This window comes from Colossoma macropomum, unplaced genomic scaffold, assembly GCF_904425465.1.
Source record: "Colossoma macropomum unplaced genomic scaffold, Colossoma_macropomum, whole genome shotgun sequence".
NCBI classification, from domain to species: Eukaryota; Metazoa; Chordata; class Actinopteri; order Characiformes; family Serrasalmidae; genus Colossoma; species Colossoma macropomum.
In genome coordinates, this window is record NW_023496024.1 from 152,501 (window position 1) to 172,673 (window position 20,173).

Here is a 20,173-nt window from a genome sequence, read left to right on the forward strand (position 1 = left end):
AGAGCTCATTTGCATATATCAGTCTTAAAGGCACAGTAACTGAGACAGCCTGTTTAACTGTGAGGATCATGCAGAAACGAATCATGTTAGTTAAGTGAGAAATGAACCACATAGAGACGCCGGACGAGCTGAAGGTCCAGACGCAGTTCAGGACATCAGGCGAGGGCTCAGCGCGTCCAGCACAGGGCTGTTATAAAGTCACGCAGAAACAAAGACGACAGTAAATCCTGCTTCGTCACGTCTCTGTGGTCATTCGATCCGCTGGACACAAAGCCAGGTCTGGATTTAACACAATACACCCCTCCAGAGGGACGGGACGCTCGACAGGCGCCGCGGACAACAAACGACTGCAGCCCTAAAATACTGACCATCACAATATAAACATTCAACTATTTCACTGCATATTTATTATTTTAATTCACTGGTAGATCATCTCAGTTCTGAGTGACAGCTCTAAAGACTCTAACGCAATCACTTTCCTCCAAACAAACTAAATCATCTGCATTATTCCTCCAAACAAACTAAATCATCTGCATTATTCCTCCAAACAAACTAAATCATCTGCATTATTCCTCCAAACAAACTAAATCATCTGCATTATTCCTCCAAACAAACTAAATCATCTGCATTATTCCTCCAAACAAACTAAATCATCTGCATTATTCCTCCAAACAAACTAAATCATCTGCATTATTCCTCCAAACAAACTAAATCATCTGCATTATTCCTCCAAACAAACTAAATCATCTGCATTATTCCTCCAAACAAACTAAATCATCTGCATTATTCCTCCAAACAAACAAAATCATCTGCATTATTCCTCCAAACAAACTAAATCATCTGCATTATTCCTCCAAACAAACTAAATCATCTGCATTATTCCTCCAAACAAACAAAATCATCTGCATTATTCCTCCAAACAAACTAAATCATCTGCATTATTCCTCCAAACAAACTAAATCATCTGCATTATTCCTCCAAACAAACTAAATCATCTGCATTATTCCTCCAAACAAACTAAATCATCTGCATTATTTCACTAAACAAACAAAATGATCTGCATTATTTCTCTAAACAAACAAAATCATCTGCATTATTTCTCCAAACAAACTAAATCATCTGCATTATTCCTCCAAACAAACAAAATGATCTGCATTATTTCTCCAAACAAACTAAATCATCTGCATTATTTCACTAAACAAACAAAATCATCTGCATTATTTCTCCAAACAAACTAAATCATCTGCATTATTCCTCCAAACAAACAAAATGATCTGCATTATTCCTCCAAACAAACAAAATCTGCATTATTCCTCCAAACAAACTAAATCATCTGCATTATTCCTCCAAACAAACAAAATGATCTGCATTATTTCTCCAAACAAACAAAACTACCTGCATTATTCCTCCAAACAAACAAAATCATCTGCATTATTCCTCCAAACAAACAAAATGATCTGCATTATTTCTCCAAACAAACAAAATCATCTGCATTATTCCTCCAAACAAACAAAACTATCTGCATTATTCCTCCAAACAAACAAAATCATCTGCATTATTCCTCCAAACAAACAAAACTATCTGCATTATTCCTCCAAACAAACTAAATGATCTGCATTATTCCTCCAAACAAACAAAACTATCTGCATTATTCCTCCAAACAAACAAAATCATCTGCATTATTTCTCCAAACAAACAAAATCATCTGCATTATTCCTCCAAACAAACAAAATCATCTGCATTATTTCTCCAAACTAAATTATTCCTCCAAACAAACAAAATCATCTGCATTATTTCTCTAAACAAACTAAATCATCTGCATTATTTCTCCAAACAAACAAAATCTGCATTATTCCTCCAAACAAACTAAATCATCTGCATTATTCCTACAAACAAACTAAATTATTTCTCTAAACAAACTAAATTATTTCTCCAAACAAACAAAAACTATCTGCATTATTTCTCCAAACAAACAAAATGATCTGCATTATTTCTCTAAACAAACAAATTTATCTGCATTATTTCTCCAAACAAACAAAACTATCTGCATTATTTTTCCAAACAAACAAAATCATCTGCATTATTTCTCCAAACAAACTAAATGATCTGCATTATTTCTCCAAACAAACAAAATGATCTGCATTATTTCTCTAAACAAACTAAATTATTTCTCCAAACAAACAAAATGATCTGCATTATTTCTCTAAACAAACTAAATTATTTCTCCGAACAAACAAAATCTTCTTCATTATTTCTCCAAACAAACAAAATGATCTGCATTATTTCTCTAAACAAACTAAATTATTTCTCTAAACAAACAAAATCATCTGCATTATTTCTCTAAACAAACTAAATTATTTCTCCAAACAAACTAAATGATCTGCATTATTTCTCTAAACAAACTAAATCATCTGCATTATTTCTCTAAACAAACTAAATTATTTCTCCAAACAAACAAAATCATCTGCATTATTTCTCTAAACAAACTAAATTATTTCTCTAAACAAACAAAATCATCTGCATTATTTCTCTAAACAAACTAAATTATTCCTCCAAACAAACAAAATCATCTGCATTATTTCTCCAAACAAACAAAATCATCTGCATTATTTCTCTAAACAAACTAAATTATTTCTCCAAACAAACTAAATCATCTGCATTATTTCTCCAAACAAACAAAATCTGCATTATTCCTCCAAACAAACTAAATCATCTGCATTATTCCTACAAACAAACTAAATTATTTCTCTAAACAAACTAAATTATTTCTCCAAACAAACAAAACTATCTGCATTATTTCTCCAAACAAACAAAATGATCTGCATTATTTCTCTAAACAAACAAATTTATCTGCATTATTTCTCCAAACAAACAAAACTATCTGCATTATTTTTCCAAACAAACAAAATCATCTGCATTATTTCTCCAAACAAACTAAATGATCTGCATTATTTCTCCAAACAAACAAAATGATCTGCATTATTTCTCTAAACAAACTAAATTATTTCTCCAAACAAACAAAATGATCTGCATTATTTCTCTAAACAAACTAAATTATTTCTCCGAACAAACAAAATCTTCTTCATTATTTCTCCAAACAAACAAAATGATCTGCATTATTTCTCTAAACAAACTAAATTATTTCTCTAAAACAAACAAAATCATCTGCATTATTTCTCTAAACAAACTAAATTATTTCTCCAAACAAACTAAATGATCTGCATTATTTCTCTAAACAAACTAAATCATCTGCATTATTTCTCTAAACAAACTAAATTATTCCTCCAAACAAACAAAATCTTCTTCATTATTTCTCTAAACAAACAAAATCATCTGCATTATTTCTCTAAACAAACTAAATTATTTCTCCAAACAAACAAAATCATCTGCATTATTTCTCTAAACAAACTAAATTATTTCTCTAAACAAACAAAATCATCTGCATTATTTCTCTAAACAAACTAAATTATTCCTCCAAACAAACAAAATCATCTGCATTATTTCTCCAAACAAACAAAATCATCTGCATTATTTCTCTAAACAAACTAAATTATTTCTCCAAACAAACTAAATGATCTGCATTATTTCTCTGAATCATTTTAGATGTGCACAGTATCAGTTGGGGTTATCTATAAACAGTGTTCTCAGATGTTCTAGATAATATCAGTCTTACTGTGTTGGGGTTATTGACGTGTGTCCATATTTAAATGTTCTCTTTCATCCTGGAATGTCTGATGTTTTTTAGGTGTTCATCTTTCAGTTCTGCACAGTTTTGCTGGTTTGGGCCTTTTTCGTTGTTGGCTGGAGCCGCCCGAACTCTGCTGACCCATCTGCTGACCCACTATACTGACCCCCCGTTCCCTGATCCTGCACACCTGGTGCAGATGAGCCGGTGATGATCAGCTCTTCAGGTGTGGGTCAGGTGTGCTGGAGCAGAGAACACCTGAACCTGAGCAGGTCAAGGGTCTGCAGGACTGCAGTGTGAGCCCACCGCTGTACTCCACTCCTGCTGATTGAAACTAAAGATCTAGAGCCCTACGTTCTCTCAGTGAGAACGGCTGAACGACACTGATTCCCAAACCGGTCAGTCCAGTTCAGCTGATTTTAGACGGTCAGATTTTGACGCAGCTTCAGAGACGGAAACTTACACTAAACTAAACTTGAGCTGTTTAATGTAAAACATCCTGCAACTCAGGTGAAACTCGGCCGCAACCGTTCCAGACGTCAACATCACCAAACGGTCAATCAGAACACTGATAACGTGTCGTGATCAACGGCCCATTTTCAGTGATTGACTTCTCCACTTCAAAGGACATGAACATAAAACAGAAGATCATTTATTGGGTGGTTAAAAGGAGACCTCCCCCCAACAACACCCCCCCCACACACACCCCCCTTCGCTGACTGACTGCTGGAAGTTCTGTCCTTTTTCTGACCGACGACAAACAGGAGATTCTCACAGCGAACCTCTCTGGAACCAGCTGTGTTAGCCGGTCAGCTGCACCAACACTGCGGGTCACTGTTCGTTCCTCTTTACTTTGTTTCTCTCTGTATGTTAAACACACTGTATAAATAAACCTGCCTCACCTTCACTGCTGTAACCATGATCTGAGTAGATATGATAACACTGTCCTCTATTAACAGCCCTTAATGTCACACACAGCTCAGATTCATCTGCACTCTGAGAAATGACACAATTTAGACTAACGTTTCTCTTCATGAGGCTGGTTTGGGTTACTGAGGTTGTTTCACTGGTTTCTGTACAGGTTTACTTGTTTAAGTGACTGAAGTGAAAGACGCAGATCTTTTCTTCTTTTGAGAAATAATAATAATATATATAATTTTGCTTATTTCAAAAAATAATGCTTAAAACAAGTGAAATGATCTGCCGATGAAAGACTGATAGAACTACTTAGAATTGTTTAAACGTCCACAGATGAGTAGAACCGTCTCATGGTGAGAAATATTAGATTAATAACTTTAATGCTGCAAGTGTGTAGATTTAACAGCGTACCAATAATATGAGCTGCGTTTTGTCTACACTGAAAAAATGATATCTTGGTCAGTGAAATGATCTGAAATCAATCAATTTATCGAATATTTCCCATTTTGAAAATGTTGTAAGCTTATTATAAAATGAATATATTTCTAGACATTATTAACTTGTTTTAGGTATTTTATTAAGTAAAATTATCTCACTGTAGCGGCAAATACATCTTCTTGTTTCCATCATTTTTCCTGAAATAAGCTAAATTATTTGCCAGTACAGTGAGACAACTGGACTTAATAAAATACCTTAAACAAGGAAATAATGTCTAGAAATATGGTGATCAGTCCAATAATAAGCTGCAACATTTCCATATAAATATTCGATAAACTGATTTAAGATCACTTTACCTGCTGAGACGTGGCTGCAGGGTGTCTGAGTGGCTGAGTGTGTTGTTGTTTTGATATATTTGATATATTAACTGCCTTTAAGATGCCAGTAAAGCAAGTAAAATACAGCCTCCGATAAACAGCTTTATTCAGACCCAGAAACCATTCAAACCCTGAAATTTAATCCAAAACCAGTTAAAATCACTGCAAAATGACCAAATTTCATTAGATTAGACTAGATTCCATTAGATTAGATTGGATTAGATTAGGTTCCATTAGATTAGATCAGATTAGATTAGATCAGATTACATTAGATTAGATTAGATCAGATTACATTAGATTAGATTAGGTTCCATTAGATTAGATTAGAGTAGATTAGATTAGATTAGATTTCATTAGATTAGATTAGATTCCATTAGATTAAATTGGATTATATTAGGTTCCATTAGATTAGATCAGATAAAATTAGATTAGATTAGATTTGATTAGGTTCCATTGGATTAGATTAAATTAGATTGGATTAGATTAGGTTCCATTAGATTAGATCAGATTAGATTAGATTAGATCAGATTAGATTCCATTAGATTAGATTAGATTCGATTAGAATAAATTAGATTAGATCAGATTAGGTTCCATTAGATTAGGTTCCATTAGATTAGATTAGATTAGATTAGATTAGGTTCCATTAGATTAGATTAGATTAGACTCATTAACACTTTCTCTGATTTCACAGATGTTTATTTTTCACCAACAGCTCAAATCTTTTTTTTTACACTCTGCAAAAAAAATGACCTCTTGCCAAGTGAAACAATCCCAAATCTAAAAAGACGGTTCTTCAATGGTTCTTTAGTAAAGACAGTGGTTCTATATAGAACCATGAACACTTAAAGAACCATCTGCATTCTGAAAGGGTTCTCTAAAAGGTGAAGTAGTTCTATATAGCAACAAAAAGAGTGTCAAGCTTGTAACAACAGAAGAACCTTTTTGTTGCTATACAGAACCTGTTTCAAAAAAGGTTCTATGTAGAACCATATACAACACATTCTCCACCAATCCGAAGAACCGTTTCAGCATGCAAATGATTCTATATAGAACTTATGGTTGTAAATAGAACCATTGCCTTTACTAAAGAACCCTCGGAGAACATTTGAAGAATAACCAATAACAGCTTCTCTCTTAAAAAAGATTCATAAGGGGTTCTTTAGTAAAGACGACGGTTCTGTATAGAACAATGAACACTCAAAGAACCACCTGCATGATTAGACGGTTCTCTGTATGGTGAGATGGTTCTTCAGACTGGTGGAGAATGTTTTGGTTCTCTGTAGGACCCAAAAGGGTTCTGCTACTGTTACAAGCCCGGCATTGTACCAACAGCAGAACCGTCTTTGGTGCTGTGGAGAACTCTGAGTGTGTGTGAGGTCATTTCATTTCAAGTAAAAATGTCTAAAAATCATCTTATAATAACCTTATAAACGGTCTATAAATGAGAAATATGGATTCTGCTTTTACAGCGTTTATTAATAATCTTCGTTAAAATGTGCCCAGTGCTAATTTTCATGGTTCCGCTGATGATGCGATAATGACAATGGTCATCTACTGGTCAGCACCTCAAACACGGCTTAGAGTGACTAACAGAAGCTTATATCATTATACATTATACCTGTTATAATACACATTATAACAGGACTCATCTGCTAATACAGTCAGACAGACTGACCAATAAAACCTCACACGTCTGAAAGAAATGAGACGAATCAAAATGAGGAGCTGCTTTGAAGAACTGCAACAAAATCGTCTAAAAAGCTTTGAACGCTGTGAGACTGAGAAATATCAGATTAGGGTTAAGATGATTTCCGTCGCCGGGCGCCGTTTCTGTTCACGCCGCAGGAGCGATCTCAGTCAGTCAAACTGTCGTTTACAGATATTTCATCAGGTAAAATAACCTCACTAAATTTAAAACCACTTAGAACTAGTAAAAATGTCCAGAAACCACTTTAATAACACGTATAATAACACTTACAGTGTCCACGACGAGGGAAACAGCAGATATGAAGACTAGACTTCAGATCATGTCTCTTTTGTGTCATTTTAAAGTGTGTTATTATTTTAGTAGATTAGTATTTTAATTTAATCATTATCAAAATTACATTTCCAAAATAATAAAACACTTTTTCACTCTTCACCTGTTCATTTCCTCTCATTTTCATCTCATGTTTAAAGATCAGGAGCTCTTTCAGTTTTATGAATGGTTTCCTCGTCAATCAGCAGATTGAATAACAAATTAAATCACCAAATAAAATTCAGTGATAAAACAGCCTGTAACTATAATGATATAAGAAACAGTGGTGTAGCTGTTCTTGTGTTGGGGGGCACAGCGATCGAGCCCCCTAAAGTCCATACAGAGCCCCTCAGACAGAGTCATACAGTCATATAGAGTCATACAGAGTAATATAGAGTCATACAGTCATACAGAGTCATACAGAGTCATACAGTCATACAGAGTCATATAGAGTCATATAGAGTCATATAGAGTCATACAGAGTCATATAGAGTCATATAGAGTCATACAGAGTCATACAGAGTCATACAGTCATACAGAGTCATACAGAGTCATACAGTCATACAGAGTCATACAGTCATATAGAGTCATACAGAGTCGTATAGAGTCGTATAGAGTCATACAGAGTCATATAGAGTCATACAGAGTCATGCAGTCATGCAGTCATGCAGAGTCATATAGAGTCATATAGAGTCATATAGTCATACAGAGTCATACAGTCATATAGAGTCATACAGAGTCATATAGAGTCATACAGAGTCATACAGAGTCATATAGAGTCTTACAGAGTCATATAGAGTCATATAGAGTCATATAGAGTCATACAGAATCATATAGAGTCATACAGAGTCATATAGAGTCATATAGAGTCATACAGAGTCATACGGAATCATACGGAGTCATATGGAGTCATACAGAGTCATATAGAGTCATATAGAGTTTATGTTTTATTTTATTTAACTGTTCTATTCCAGCTGTTCTATCTGAGGTCAGTTACTTTACTGCTCTATTGTAGTAAATCGTTTTATTGCTAATTGTCTTTAATTAATGATCTTTGATGTTTCATTGTTTATTTTATTTCCCGTTTCTTATTTGAGCTCTTCTGTTATTTCTGTCTTCTGTCTGGCTGATTTTCATTTCAGCCCCTGTTCATCTCGCTGGTCTCAGTGCACTCAGAGTCCAGATAGAGGTCCACTGATACGGACACTGACCCCCCCGTACGACCGCGACTCTCGGACAGATCGGTTTCCTGACCAGCTGGTCTCCGTCAGCCCCTCGCAGACGGAACTGACCTCTGTTTATCTCCCTCTCATTCATAATGCAGCTCGTCGCCACGGCAACCGCTTACAAACAGACCCTCACCACCTGCAACTTCATATGTTCTGTATCCCGCTTTTCCTGCGTCCCGCGCCGCCCTGAGTGAGGTGTGGAGAGAACGTCTGACACGCTGAACACTCGGAACATCAAAACAGACAGAAGATCCACCAAATACGTTTATGAACACATTCATCTTTAAAAGAACGTGGAAATATTACACAGACAGAACTGAGCAAATCCATCTGTACATGGTTCTACATAGCACCAAAAAGGGTTCTGCTATTGTACACGAGCCTGACGTCATAACAGAAGACCTGGTGCTGTATAAAAACGTTCTCCATCAGTCTGAAGAGCAGTACAGACACAGAACAGTTCCCTTTACTAAAGAACCCTTGAAGAACTCAGTGAAACATCTGCATGCTTAAATGGTCAAAGTGTTCTTTGCATCATGAAACGGTTCTTCAGATTGATGGAGAATGTGTTGTATATGGTTCTGTACACCAGAACCCTTTTGAAAATGGTTCTGTACAGCACTAAAAAGTGTTCTTCTATTCTTCTAGCAGAACCCCTTTTGGTGCTGTAAACAACCGTATACAACACATTCTCCATCGACCTGTAAAGGCCTCTAACATTTAAGCATGAAATGGTCCTATTTAGAACATATGGTTCTAAACAGAGCCATTCCCTTTGCTAAAGAACCCTTGAAGAACTCAATGAAACATCTGCATGCTTAAATGGTCAAAGTGTTCTTTGCATAATGAAACGGTTCTTCAGATTGATGGAGAATGTGTTGTATATGGTTCTATACAGAACCTCTTTGAAAAGGGTTCTATACAGCACCAAATAAAGATTCTTCTGTTTTTACAAGCTTGACATTGTAAAAGTAGCCAGTGCCTTATAGAACCGTACACAACACCTTCTCCATCAATCTGAGGAACCATTTCACCATGCAGAGAACCATTTAAGCATGCAAATGGTTCTCTGAGTGTTTATGGTCCTATATAGAACCGCTGCCTTTACTAAAGAACCCTCGAAGAACCGTCTTTTTTAGAATGCAGGAAAACACAACAGCCGAACCGAACCTCTGAAAAATGATCCGGCAGGTTGAGAAGCGCTGACTGACACAGGTCACGGCAGTCGGAGCTGAAACCACTCCGAACACCGAACTGTGTTCCAGAATGAATCGCCAGGGTAACCAGATAGAATTATAAACATTATTATAAACTATTATATACTGTGTGTAAATGTGTTTATAAATCCATCTGAAAACGTATGAAAATACCCAGAATCCTGTCTGATCTCTTCACTGTCTGATACCTTTAGAGATGAATTTGTGTTCCAGTATCTTCATTTTAAATCTGATCTAATGATCCTTTATCAGGACAGAAGCGAGTGTTGTGGGTATTGATACTCTGTGAAAATGCAGTGATGATCTGATATCTTGTTTATGTGAAATACATTGTGTGTGAGAGTCTGACTGCAGACGTACATGGTTAATGTAAAGTACAGTGCAGATCACAGAAGAACGTTTAGTTACATCTGGAACCTTCATTACACACAACTGAACACAGATAATAACTAATACTGATAAATGAGGTTTAAAAATGTATTTAAATACATATTTGGCCATTTTCATACATTGTAAAAGTATATTTTTGTCCATATGGGAAGAGGAATGTGGGAAGAACAATGCACTGACCAAATAAATGAAAGGAGGTCTCGGACTTTGGTACTAATGGAGTCTCGGTGGTCCTCCGAAGAGGAAAACACACACTGTAAAAACATCTCAGCAAATGAAACCATCATAAATCTGGTCAGCATGTCTACGACTGCTCATACTGAGACTCTCACTGATTCTTTCCTGCTTTAATAAAGGCAATGATAATAATAATAATAATAATAATAATAATAGTGACCACATTAAAGATCATTTCACTCATCAACATCCTGCTTTCCTCTTCAGTGCTGCAGCGGTCAGCTGACTCGGGTGTGTCCACTGCAAAAAATGGTCCTGTCAAGGAAAACGATCTCGTGTCTGATCAATATATCTAATATTTCCCATTATGGAAATGTTGTAAGCTGATTATAAGATTATTTGACTTATTTAAAAACCTTTTTTACTTGGTTTAAGTGCTTTCATTAAGTACGTTTGTCTCACTGTCTCAGATCTTTTTGCTTGTTGTTAGAAACGAGCTTGAAACCAGCAACATTAACTGCCAGTATATTGAGATCATTTACTAAATAAAATCACTTAAAATGAGAACGAAATGTCTAGAAATAAACCAGATAATCATATAATACGCTTATAACACTCTCAACAGGAGAAATGTTGATCCTCCTACAGCAGGTTTGAAATGAGGGATGTTGGAGATGCTGAGTGGATCTGAGCTGATTCTGACTCGGTTCTGTGTTGAGTCTAAAACAATAACAGTGTCCAGGCTATGAGGCCGAGCCGCTCTGCAGGCGTCGCACGGCGTCAGCTCATCACAGACACAATCACCAGAAGAGTTCATCAGCGGCCGCGCGCTGAAGACCCTCTCTGACAGAGCGGCTACCAGATACCACCACCACCAGCACCACCGTCATCACCATCATCATCACCGTCATCATCATTATCATTATCATCATCATCATCACCCTGATCGTTATGGGCTGTGTGGAGTCTCTGAGGCGGGAGCCCCCCTCTCAGCAGGGTAGCCCCCCTCTCAGCAGGGTCCGCGGGGTGTAATGGAGCCGCTGGAGTGAAGTGTGGATGAGGATGATTTACTAAGCCATATTAATAAACATAAGCCAGTCATAAGGCATCAGAGCGCGATATTAACGAGTGAGCGGACGGTGATCAGCCGGCGGCGCTGAGTGAGTAATGTGTAATAAACACAGGCAGCTTAATGAATAATGATGCAGTGCAATGGGAGCGCGGCCGGCGGAGGACTTAACATGGTTATAAGGGCTCCCCCGCTGGACGCTACACACGCACTGACCTCTCTGTCCAGCCTCGCTCTCGGACACTGACCACTGACACCGACCACGGACACCAACCACTGACGCCACGGTTTATCTCATCACACTCACACACTTATACACTATATATAAATATATACATACTCACACACTTATACACTATATATAAATATATACATACCACACTCACACACTCATACACCATATATAAATATATACATACCACACACACACTCATACACTATATATAAATATATACATACCACACACACACTCATACACTATATATAAATATATACATACCACACTCACACACTTATACACTATATATAAATATATACATACCACACTCACACACTTATACGCTATATATATAAAAATATAAATATATACATACTGAACACAGACTACACTATATATAACTACACAGTTATACACTATATATAAATATATACATACCACACTCACACACTTATACACTATATATAAATATATACATACCACACTCACACACTATATATAAATATATACATACCACACACACACTCATACACTATATATAAATATATACATACCACACTCACACACTCATACACTATATATAAATATATACATACACTATATATAACTACACAGTTATACACTATATATAAATATATACATACCACACTCACACACTTATACACTATATATATAAAATATAAATATATACATACCACACTCACACACTTATACGCTATATATAAATATATACATACCACACTCACACACCTATACGCTATATATATAAAATATAAATATATACATACCACACTCACACACTTATACGCTATATATATAAAATATAAATATATACATACCACACTCACACACTTATACGCTATATATATAAAATATAAATATATACATACCACACTCACACACTCATACGCTATATATATAAAATATAAATATATACATACCACACTCACACACTTATACACTATATATATAAAATATAAATATATACATACCGAACACAGACTACACTATATATAACTACACGGTTATACACTATATATAAATATATACATACCACACTCACACACTCATACACTATATATATAAAATATAAATATATACATACCACACTCACACACTCATACGCTATATATATTAAAAATAAATATATACATACCGAACACAGACTACACTATATATAACTACACAGTTATACACTATATATAAATATATACATACCACACTCACACACTTATACACTATATATATATATAAAATATAAATATATACATACCACACTCACACACTTATACACGCTATATATATAAAATATAAATATATACATACCACACTCACACAATTATACGCTATATATAAATATATACATACCACACTCACACACTTATACACTATATATATAAAATATAAATATATACATACCACACTCACACACTTATACGCTATATATATAAAATATAAATATATACATATCACACTCACACACTTATACGCTATATATATAAAATATAAATATATACATACCACACTCACACACTTATACGCTATATATATAAAATATAAATATATACATACCACACTCACACACTTATACGCTATATATATAAAATATAAATATATACATACCACACTCACACACTTATACGCTATATATATAAAATATAAATATATACATATCACACTCACACACTTATACGCTATATATATAAAATATAAATATATACATACCACACTCACACACTCATACGCTATATATATAAAATATAAATATATACATACCACACTCACACACTTATACGCTATATATATAAAATATAAATATATACATACCACACTCACACACTTATACGCTATATATATAAAATATAAATATATACATACCACACTCACACACTTATACGCTATATATATAAAATATAAATATATACATATCACACTCACACACTTATACGCTATATATATAAAATATAAATATATACATATCACACTCACACACTTATACGCTATATATATAAAATATAAATATATACATACCACACTCACACACTTATACGCTATATATATAAAATATAAATATATACATACCACACTCACACACTTATACGCTATATATATAAAATATAAATATATACATACCACACTCACACACTCATATGCTATATATATAAAATATAAATATATACATACCGAACACAGACTACACTATATATAACTACATGGTTATACACTATATATAAATATATACATACCACACTCACACACTCATACACTATATATATAAAATATAAATATATACATACCACACTCACACACTCATACGCTATATATATTAAAAATAAATATATACATACCGAACACAGACTACACTATATATAACTACACAGTTATACACTATATATAAATATATACATACCACACTCACACACTTATACACTATATATAAATATATACATACCACACTCACACACTTATACACTATATATATATATATAAAATATAAATATATACATACCACACTCACACACACGCTATATATATTTAAAATATATATATATATATATATACCAAACACAGGCACTTATACACTATATATAAATATATATTTTTGGGGCATTTCTTTTGGTCCATTCATCATGAAACTTACAAACAATATAAATCATGTGTAAAACAGCTGATATATATATATTTTTCATCATACTCAGCAATTTCATACACGTATATATTACCACATTTAACAGTTTTGCGCACACACACACACACACACACACACACACACACACACACACACATATATATATATATATATATATGATGTCTCTGTTGTCCTTTACTTTGTGTATAGATTTCATGATGAGTGAACCAAGAGAACCAAAATCACTTACAAGACGTCTGGTTCCACTGACGTACATTAACAGTAGAGTGTGTTTTTCCGTCTCCTGTAAAGTCGCCATTTTGGAGATACGAGGTTTTGATCCGACAGCATCGACATATAAACACTGAAGATGTTTTTCAAGGGTTCTTCCGTAGAGACAGCGGTCCCGTACAGTACCAAAAAGGGTTCTGCTACTGTTACTATGTCAAGCTTGTTACTATAACAGAACCCTTTTTGGTGCTAAATAGAACCATGTACAACACATTCTCCATCAGTCTCAAGAACCATTTCACCATGCAGAGAACCTTTTAAGCATGGAGATGGTTCTTTGAGTTCGATACAGACTGTAAAATCATCTCTCTTGCTCGTCCTGCAGTGAATCTCTATTTAGTTTGTTTTGATTCAGTTTTGGGATTTGAAAAAAAAACACGATTTACACTGCATGACAATTTCACAACGAATGGACCAATAGAAAAGCTCCAAAATGACCTCAGTTAAAATCATTTTACTTTAAATAGAATCTTTTTACAGCATTTTATCATCCTAATTTCATTTTGAATTTGATTTTGAATTTGGTTCATTCCTCCTCTGTTCAATCTGTTGTTTTGATCTGGTTCTAATTGTTTTTAATTTGTATTAATTTATTAATTTAATTTGTATTGCTGTGGATTATCTCAGTATGTCCTCCTTTGTAGGGCACTTTGAGTGACCTCAGTATATGAATGGTGCTCTATGAATAAACTTTCCCTGCCCTTAAATTTCCATTAAAAGCTAATAGCTCTGATAGCAAATCAATTCTATTGACAATTCAATTTAAAAGTGATTTTGTAAATGAAGAATGATTTAAGGAAGCGCTTTATTTTAGGAAGCTCCAAATTAGACACATCTAAATTGTTTACTCACTGTAGATCAAAGAGGACCTTTTTTGTGTCCCAGAGCTCAGTGTTCCCTCCAGAGGGAGAACCTCTCTCCCACAGAACCCACTTTCCTCAGCTGCCTGAAACGCCTCGGTGGAATTCCAGCCCTTTTCCTTTGTTACAGGATGACATCATCTCGTAACACAGTCCTTACTGGCGAGCTCCGCCCCCTCACACGGCGCACAACGGCTACTGGAGGAGGAAGAGTGTGTTTCTAACGAGTGGCCATGACTTAGTAAGGCATGGGAACGAGATCCTAATGAGTGGCCACGACTTAGTAAGGCGTTCTATATAGAACCAGTCAACTGTCCATGGTTCTTTATAGCACTAAAAAGGGTTTTGTACGTCAAGCTTATAAACAATAGAAGAGCACTTTTTGGTGCTCTATAGGACAATTTTCAAAAAGGTTCTATACAGAACCATATACAACACATTCTCCATCAATCTGAGGAGCCATTTTCTGATGTAACGAATGCTTTAAGTAAATGGTTCTTTGAGTTCTTCAAGGTTTCTTTAGTAAAGGGAATGGCTGTATTTCTGTGTGGTTCTTCAGCTTGATGGAGAACGTTGCATATAGTACAAAAAGGGTTCTTTTATTGTTACGATGTCAAGCTTGTATACAAAGCAGAACCCTTTTTGGTGCTATACGGAACCATAAACAACACATTCTCTATCAATTTCACCATACAAGAACAATTTAAGCATGAAATGGTTCTACATACAACTCAAGATTCTGTCTAGAACCGTTCCCTTTACTGAAGAACCTCTGAAGAACCATCTTTTTCAGGACTGTAGAATTTAACATAGTTTTTTTTGACCAAAGCAGATGGTTCAGTTTCTTTTATGACTGATGCATCAAGAAAACGAATAAATCGTTAAGTCGCTGAAAGATAAGAACGTTTTATCTTCCTGAGAACCGTATAGTTTCGTCCTGCCATGATGATGCGCCCTCTGACACCCATAATGCAATTTGTTTTCAGAAACACTTCCGTAGCTGTCAAGCTAAGACTAAATGAACAGTTCCTCATTCATTTTCCCCGCTGAGTTTTATGCTCGTATCCTCCATTAAATCAGGCTGAATGCGGATAATTAAATTGCGTTTTTGGTGTCTGAGCTCACGTCCAGCAGGAGTGATTACGGCTCAGCTGGGCGTCGCTCGGCCTTCATAATTACGCTCCGGTATTCATTAGCGAGGGGTCCAGATAAACGCACACAGGCGGCGATAAACTCTCGGGGGTTAGGCTGGGAGCTGGGCTCAGGATCAGGATTAGGTGCTGAGGGATTGCTCTGGTTGTGGTCAGGGTTGAGATTTGAGAGCTGAGGTCAAAGAAATTACACTCCTTTAATTGGTATTGACCCTTTTCATCACGCGGAGGTTCCTTAAAAGGTTCTTATCACCCATTTTAGCAGAGCTCGTTCACAAAACTGCTCAGAGGTTCTTCTGTTCCATCAACTCAAACAACTATGACTGTTTAAAAGAACTTTCTAGCACTGTTGTTTCTAAGAGTGTGGGGTTCAGGCTGAATGTAGGTCTGGAGAGCTGAGGCTTGTGGGTAAAGATGGGGGGTTAGAGTGTTGGGGTTAAAGCAGTAAGGTTGATGTTGAAGGACTGTGTTTGGAGTTTGAGGGTTCAGGCTGGGCTTTGAGATCACAGGGCTGAAGCTGGGATTAAGGGGAACTGGTTTAGAGGTTTTGTGTTGGTTACACTGTTGGGATTAGAGGTTTGGGTTTGGGATTTGAGGGCTAGTTTTGGGATTAGGGTTTGATTGAGAATTGGGGTTTGAAGGTTTGGGACAAGGGTTTTTTGGGCTTATAAGGCTGAGGTTAGAGATTTAGGTTTTGGTTAGAAAATTCTACATGGGGTTAGAAGGTTTAGGTTGAGGTCAGAAGATTAAGGTTGGTGTTAGAAGATTATTGTTGGGGTTAGAAGATTAAGATTGAGGTTGAAAGTTAAGGTTGAGGTTAGAAGGTTGAGGTTGCAGTTAGAAGATTAATGGTGAGATTAGAAGGTTAAAGCTGGGCTTAGAAGTTTGGGTTGGGGATAAAAGATTTAAATTGGGGTTGGAAGATTAAGGTTGGGATTAGAAGATCACGGTTAGGGTTAGAAGGTTAAGATTGGAGTTAGAAGATTGTGGTCGGAGTTGGAAGATTAAGTTTGGAGTTGGAAGATTAAGATTTGGGTTAAAAGATTATGGTTGGGTTTAGAAGACTAAGATTGGGGTTAGAAGATTATGGATGGGGTTAGAAGATTATGGTTGGCGTTAGAAGACTAAGATTGGGGTTAGAAGATTATGGATGGGGTTAGAAGATTATGGTTGGGGTTAGCAGTTTAAGGTCAGGGTTAGAAGTTTAAGGTTGGCGATAGAAGATTATTGTTGGGGTTAGAAGACTAAGATTGGGGTTAGAAGATTATGGTGGGGTTTAGAAGATTAAGGTTGAGGTTAAAAGATTAAAGTTTGGGTTAGAAGGTGAAGGTTGAGGTTGGAAGGTTTAGGTTGCAGTTAGAAGATTAACGCTGAGATTAGAAGGTTGAGCTTTGAAGATTAAGGTTGGGGTTAAAAAATGACACTGAGGTTGAAAGATTCAAGTTGGGGTTAGAAGGTTAAGGTCAGGGTTAGAAGGTTTAGGTTGAGGTTAGAAGGTTTAGGTTGGTGTTAGAAGATTATGGTTTCAGTTGCAGTTAGAAGATTCATGGTCACATTAGAAGATTAAAGTTGAGGTAAGAAGATTAAAGTTGGGGTTAAAAGGTTTAGTTCAGGGTTAGACAGTGTTGTCCAAAATTAGCCCTTGAATTAACCCCCCAGAAAGCTACCCTAAGCCCCCTTTATCCAGTAAGAGCACAACACATATGTTTAATATATATAACATAATAAATTTCAGTAAGAACCGTGTCAAAAAACACATTCCTAAAAGGAAACCTACCTACCGTTTTATTTAAATAGTGTTTTGTCTCTTTGGACCCTAATAATCCATTGGTTTTATTAAACACTGCATTTTCAATGTTTTTAGTGCTCTGCACAAATACTTACCATCTGTTTTGAGACATAATCGCTGCACATGGTGTTTTTTATGAGCCTACACTGCTGAGGTGTATGTGCCGGCATCGTTACCAAGTTTTATTTGACACTGAGAACAAGCCACAGTGTAAAATGATGGTTCTCCTTTGTGCTGGACTGAAGACTCAGTGTTTATGTCCAGAACACAAACAGCTCTCTGTCGAATCTGCTATGAGTAACTGTGATGATAAAGCATCCCGTCTGAAAGAGACGTTACCGTTTCATTAGGTTTTCAGTTTTTGTTTTAAATGCAGTCACTAAAGATTTCTTGATTGTTATAAAAGTAAAATGTGACACGCAAGACAAGCAAAATGTCGCAGACACTAAATTGCATAAACTTGCGGAACGGGTTGGAGTCGCTGTTGGATTCCAGTCGGGACCGAATCCCGAAGCGGTGCTCTGTGTGATGGAGCCGCTGTAACTCACTAATGAAGTGATTTGAGTTTAGAGCGGCTCGTAGCGAAACCCTGAGAGAGGAGCGGCGCCGCGACAGCGCTAACCTGCGGACTCAACACTGCGGAGCCTGCTGGGGGGTTAACATCAAAACCAACCGTCTAACAGCGCGAAAACACGGCCACGGGAGCGCTGGGATCAGAGGAACACACAGTTAATCTACTGGGATAAAGTCGACGACAACAACAACAACAGATCCATGAATGCGCCGCGTTGCTTCGCGCGCTCCAGCGTTCCTCCTCCATCAAACACACAGGAACATCCACACTTTTCATCTCTTATTCCACAGTTTCTCTCAGGCGTAACAGGTTCCTCATCATCAGAACCACTTTACTCATCTACTGCACTCACACGCGCCGGAAATCTGCCTGAGAGGAACCGCTCAGTATCAACACCATCATCATTATCATCATCATAATCATCACCATCATCATCATCAGCACCTCCACTCACCTGCTCCGAGGAGCAGCACCAGCAGGCTCACGCACACCAGCATCCTCCAGAACAGCAGCAGCGGCGTGCCGCTCATCGCCTCTCCCCAACACAGACACAGACACATACACGCTCCCCGCTCTCCACCGTGACCACAGCGCCGGGCAGAGCGACTGTCAGCACGCTATCAGTCCACACGGAGGAGATCAGAGAGAGAGAGGGGGAGGGAGAGAGAGAGAGAGAGAGAGAGAGAGAGAGAGAGGGAGAGAGAGAGAGAGAGAGAGACACGTGATGGAGCGTGCGGACACCGAGGAGGGCGCAGAGGGGAGGAGAGGAGGAGGAAAAAGACAGAGGAGGAAAGAGACGAGGAGATGAGGAATGCAGAGAAAGGAGAGAAGAAAAGAAAAAGGGAAAAGAAAAGAGGAGAGACAACATGAGAAAAGAGGAGAGAAGAAGAAAAGTAAGGAAAGGACAAAAGAGGAGAAAAGAAGGGAGAAGAGGAGAAGTGACGAGGAGAGGAGGGATACAGAGAATGGAGAGAAGAAAAGAAAAGGGGAGAAGGGAAAGAAAAGAGAAGAGAAAAAGAGAAATAAGGAAAGGAGAAAAGAGCAGAAAAGGAATGAAATGAGAAGTGGAGGAGTGGGAGGAGGAGGGGGAGGAGGAGGAGGAGGGGGAGGAGGAGGAGGAGGCACCTCAGGGATTCTGCACTAAA

At 36.6% G+C, this 20,173-nt stretch overlaps 1 protein-coding gene across 1 annotated transcript in view; it reads right to left on the reverse strand.

Moving 5' to 3' along the window:
• Positions 1 to 19,579, reverse strand: part of LOC118804039 (ly6/PLAUR domain-containing protein 1-like) — a 53,349-nt gene extending 33,770 nt beyond the window's left edge. The window contains exon 1 of the mRNA XM_036564647.1: positions 19,483 to 19,579. Coding sequence (XP_036420540.1) covers positions 19,483 to 19,558 — 76 coding nt within the window. The 5' untranslated portion in view covers positions 19,559 to 19,579. The remainder of the gene's footprint in view (positions 1 to 19,482) is intronic.
• Between the last annotated feature and the right edge of the window lie 594 nt (positions 19,580 to 20,173).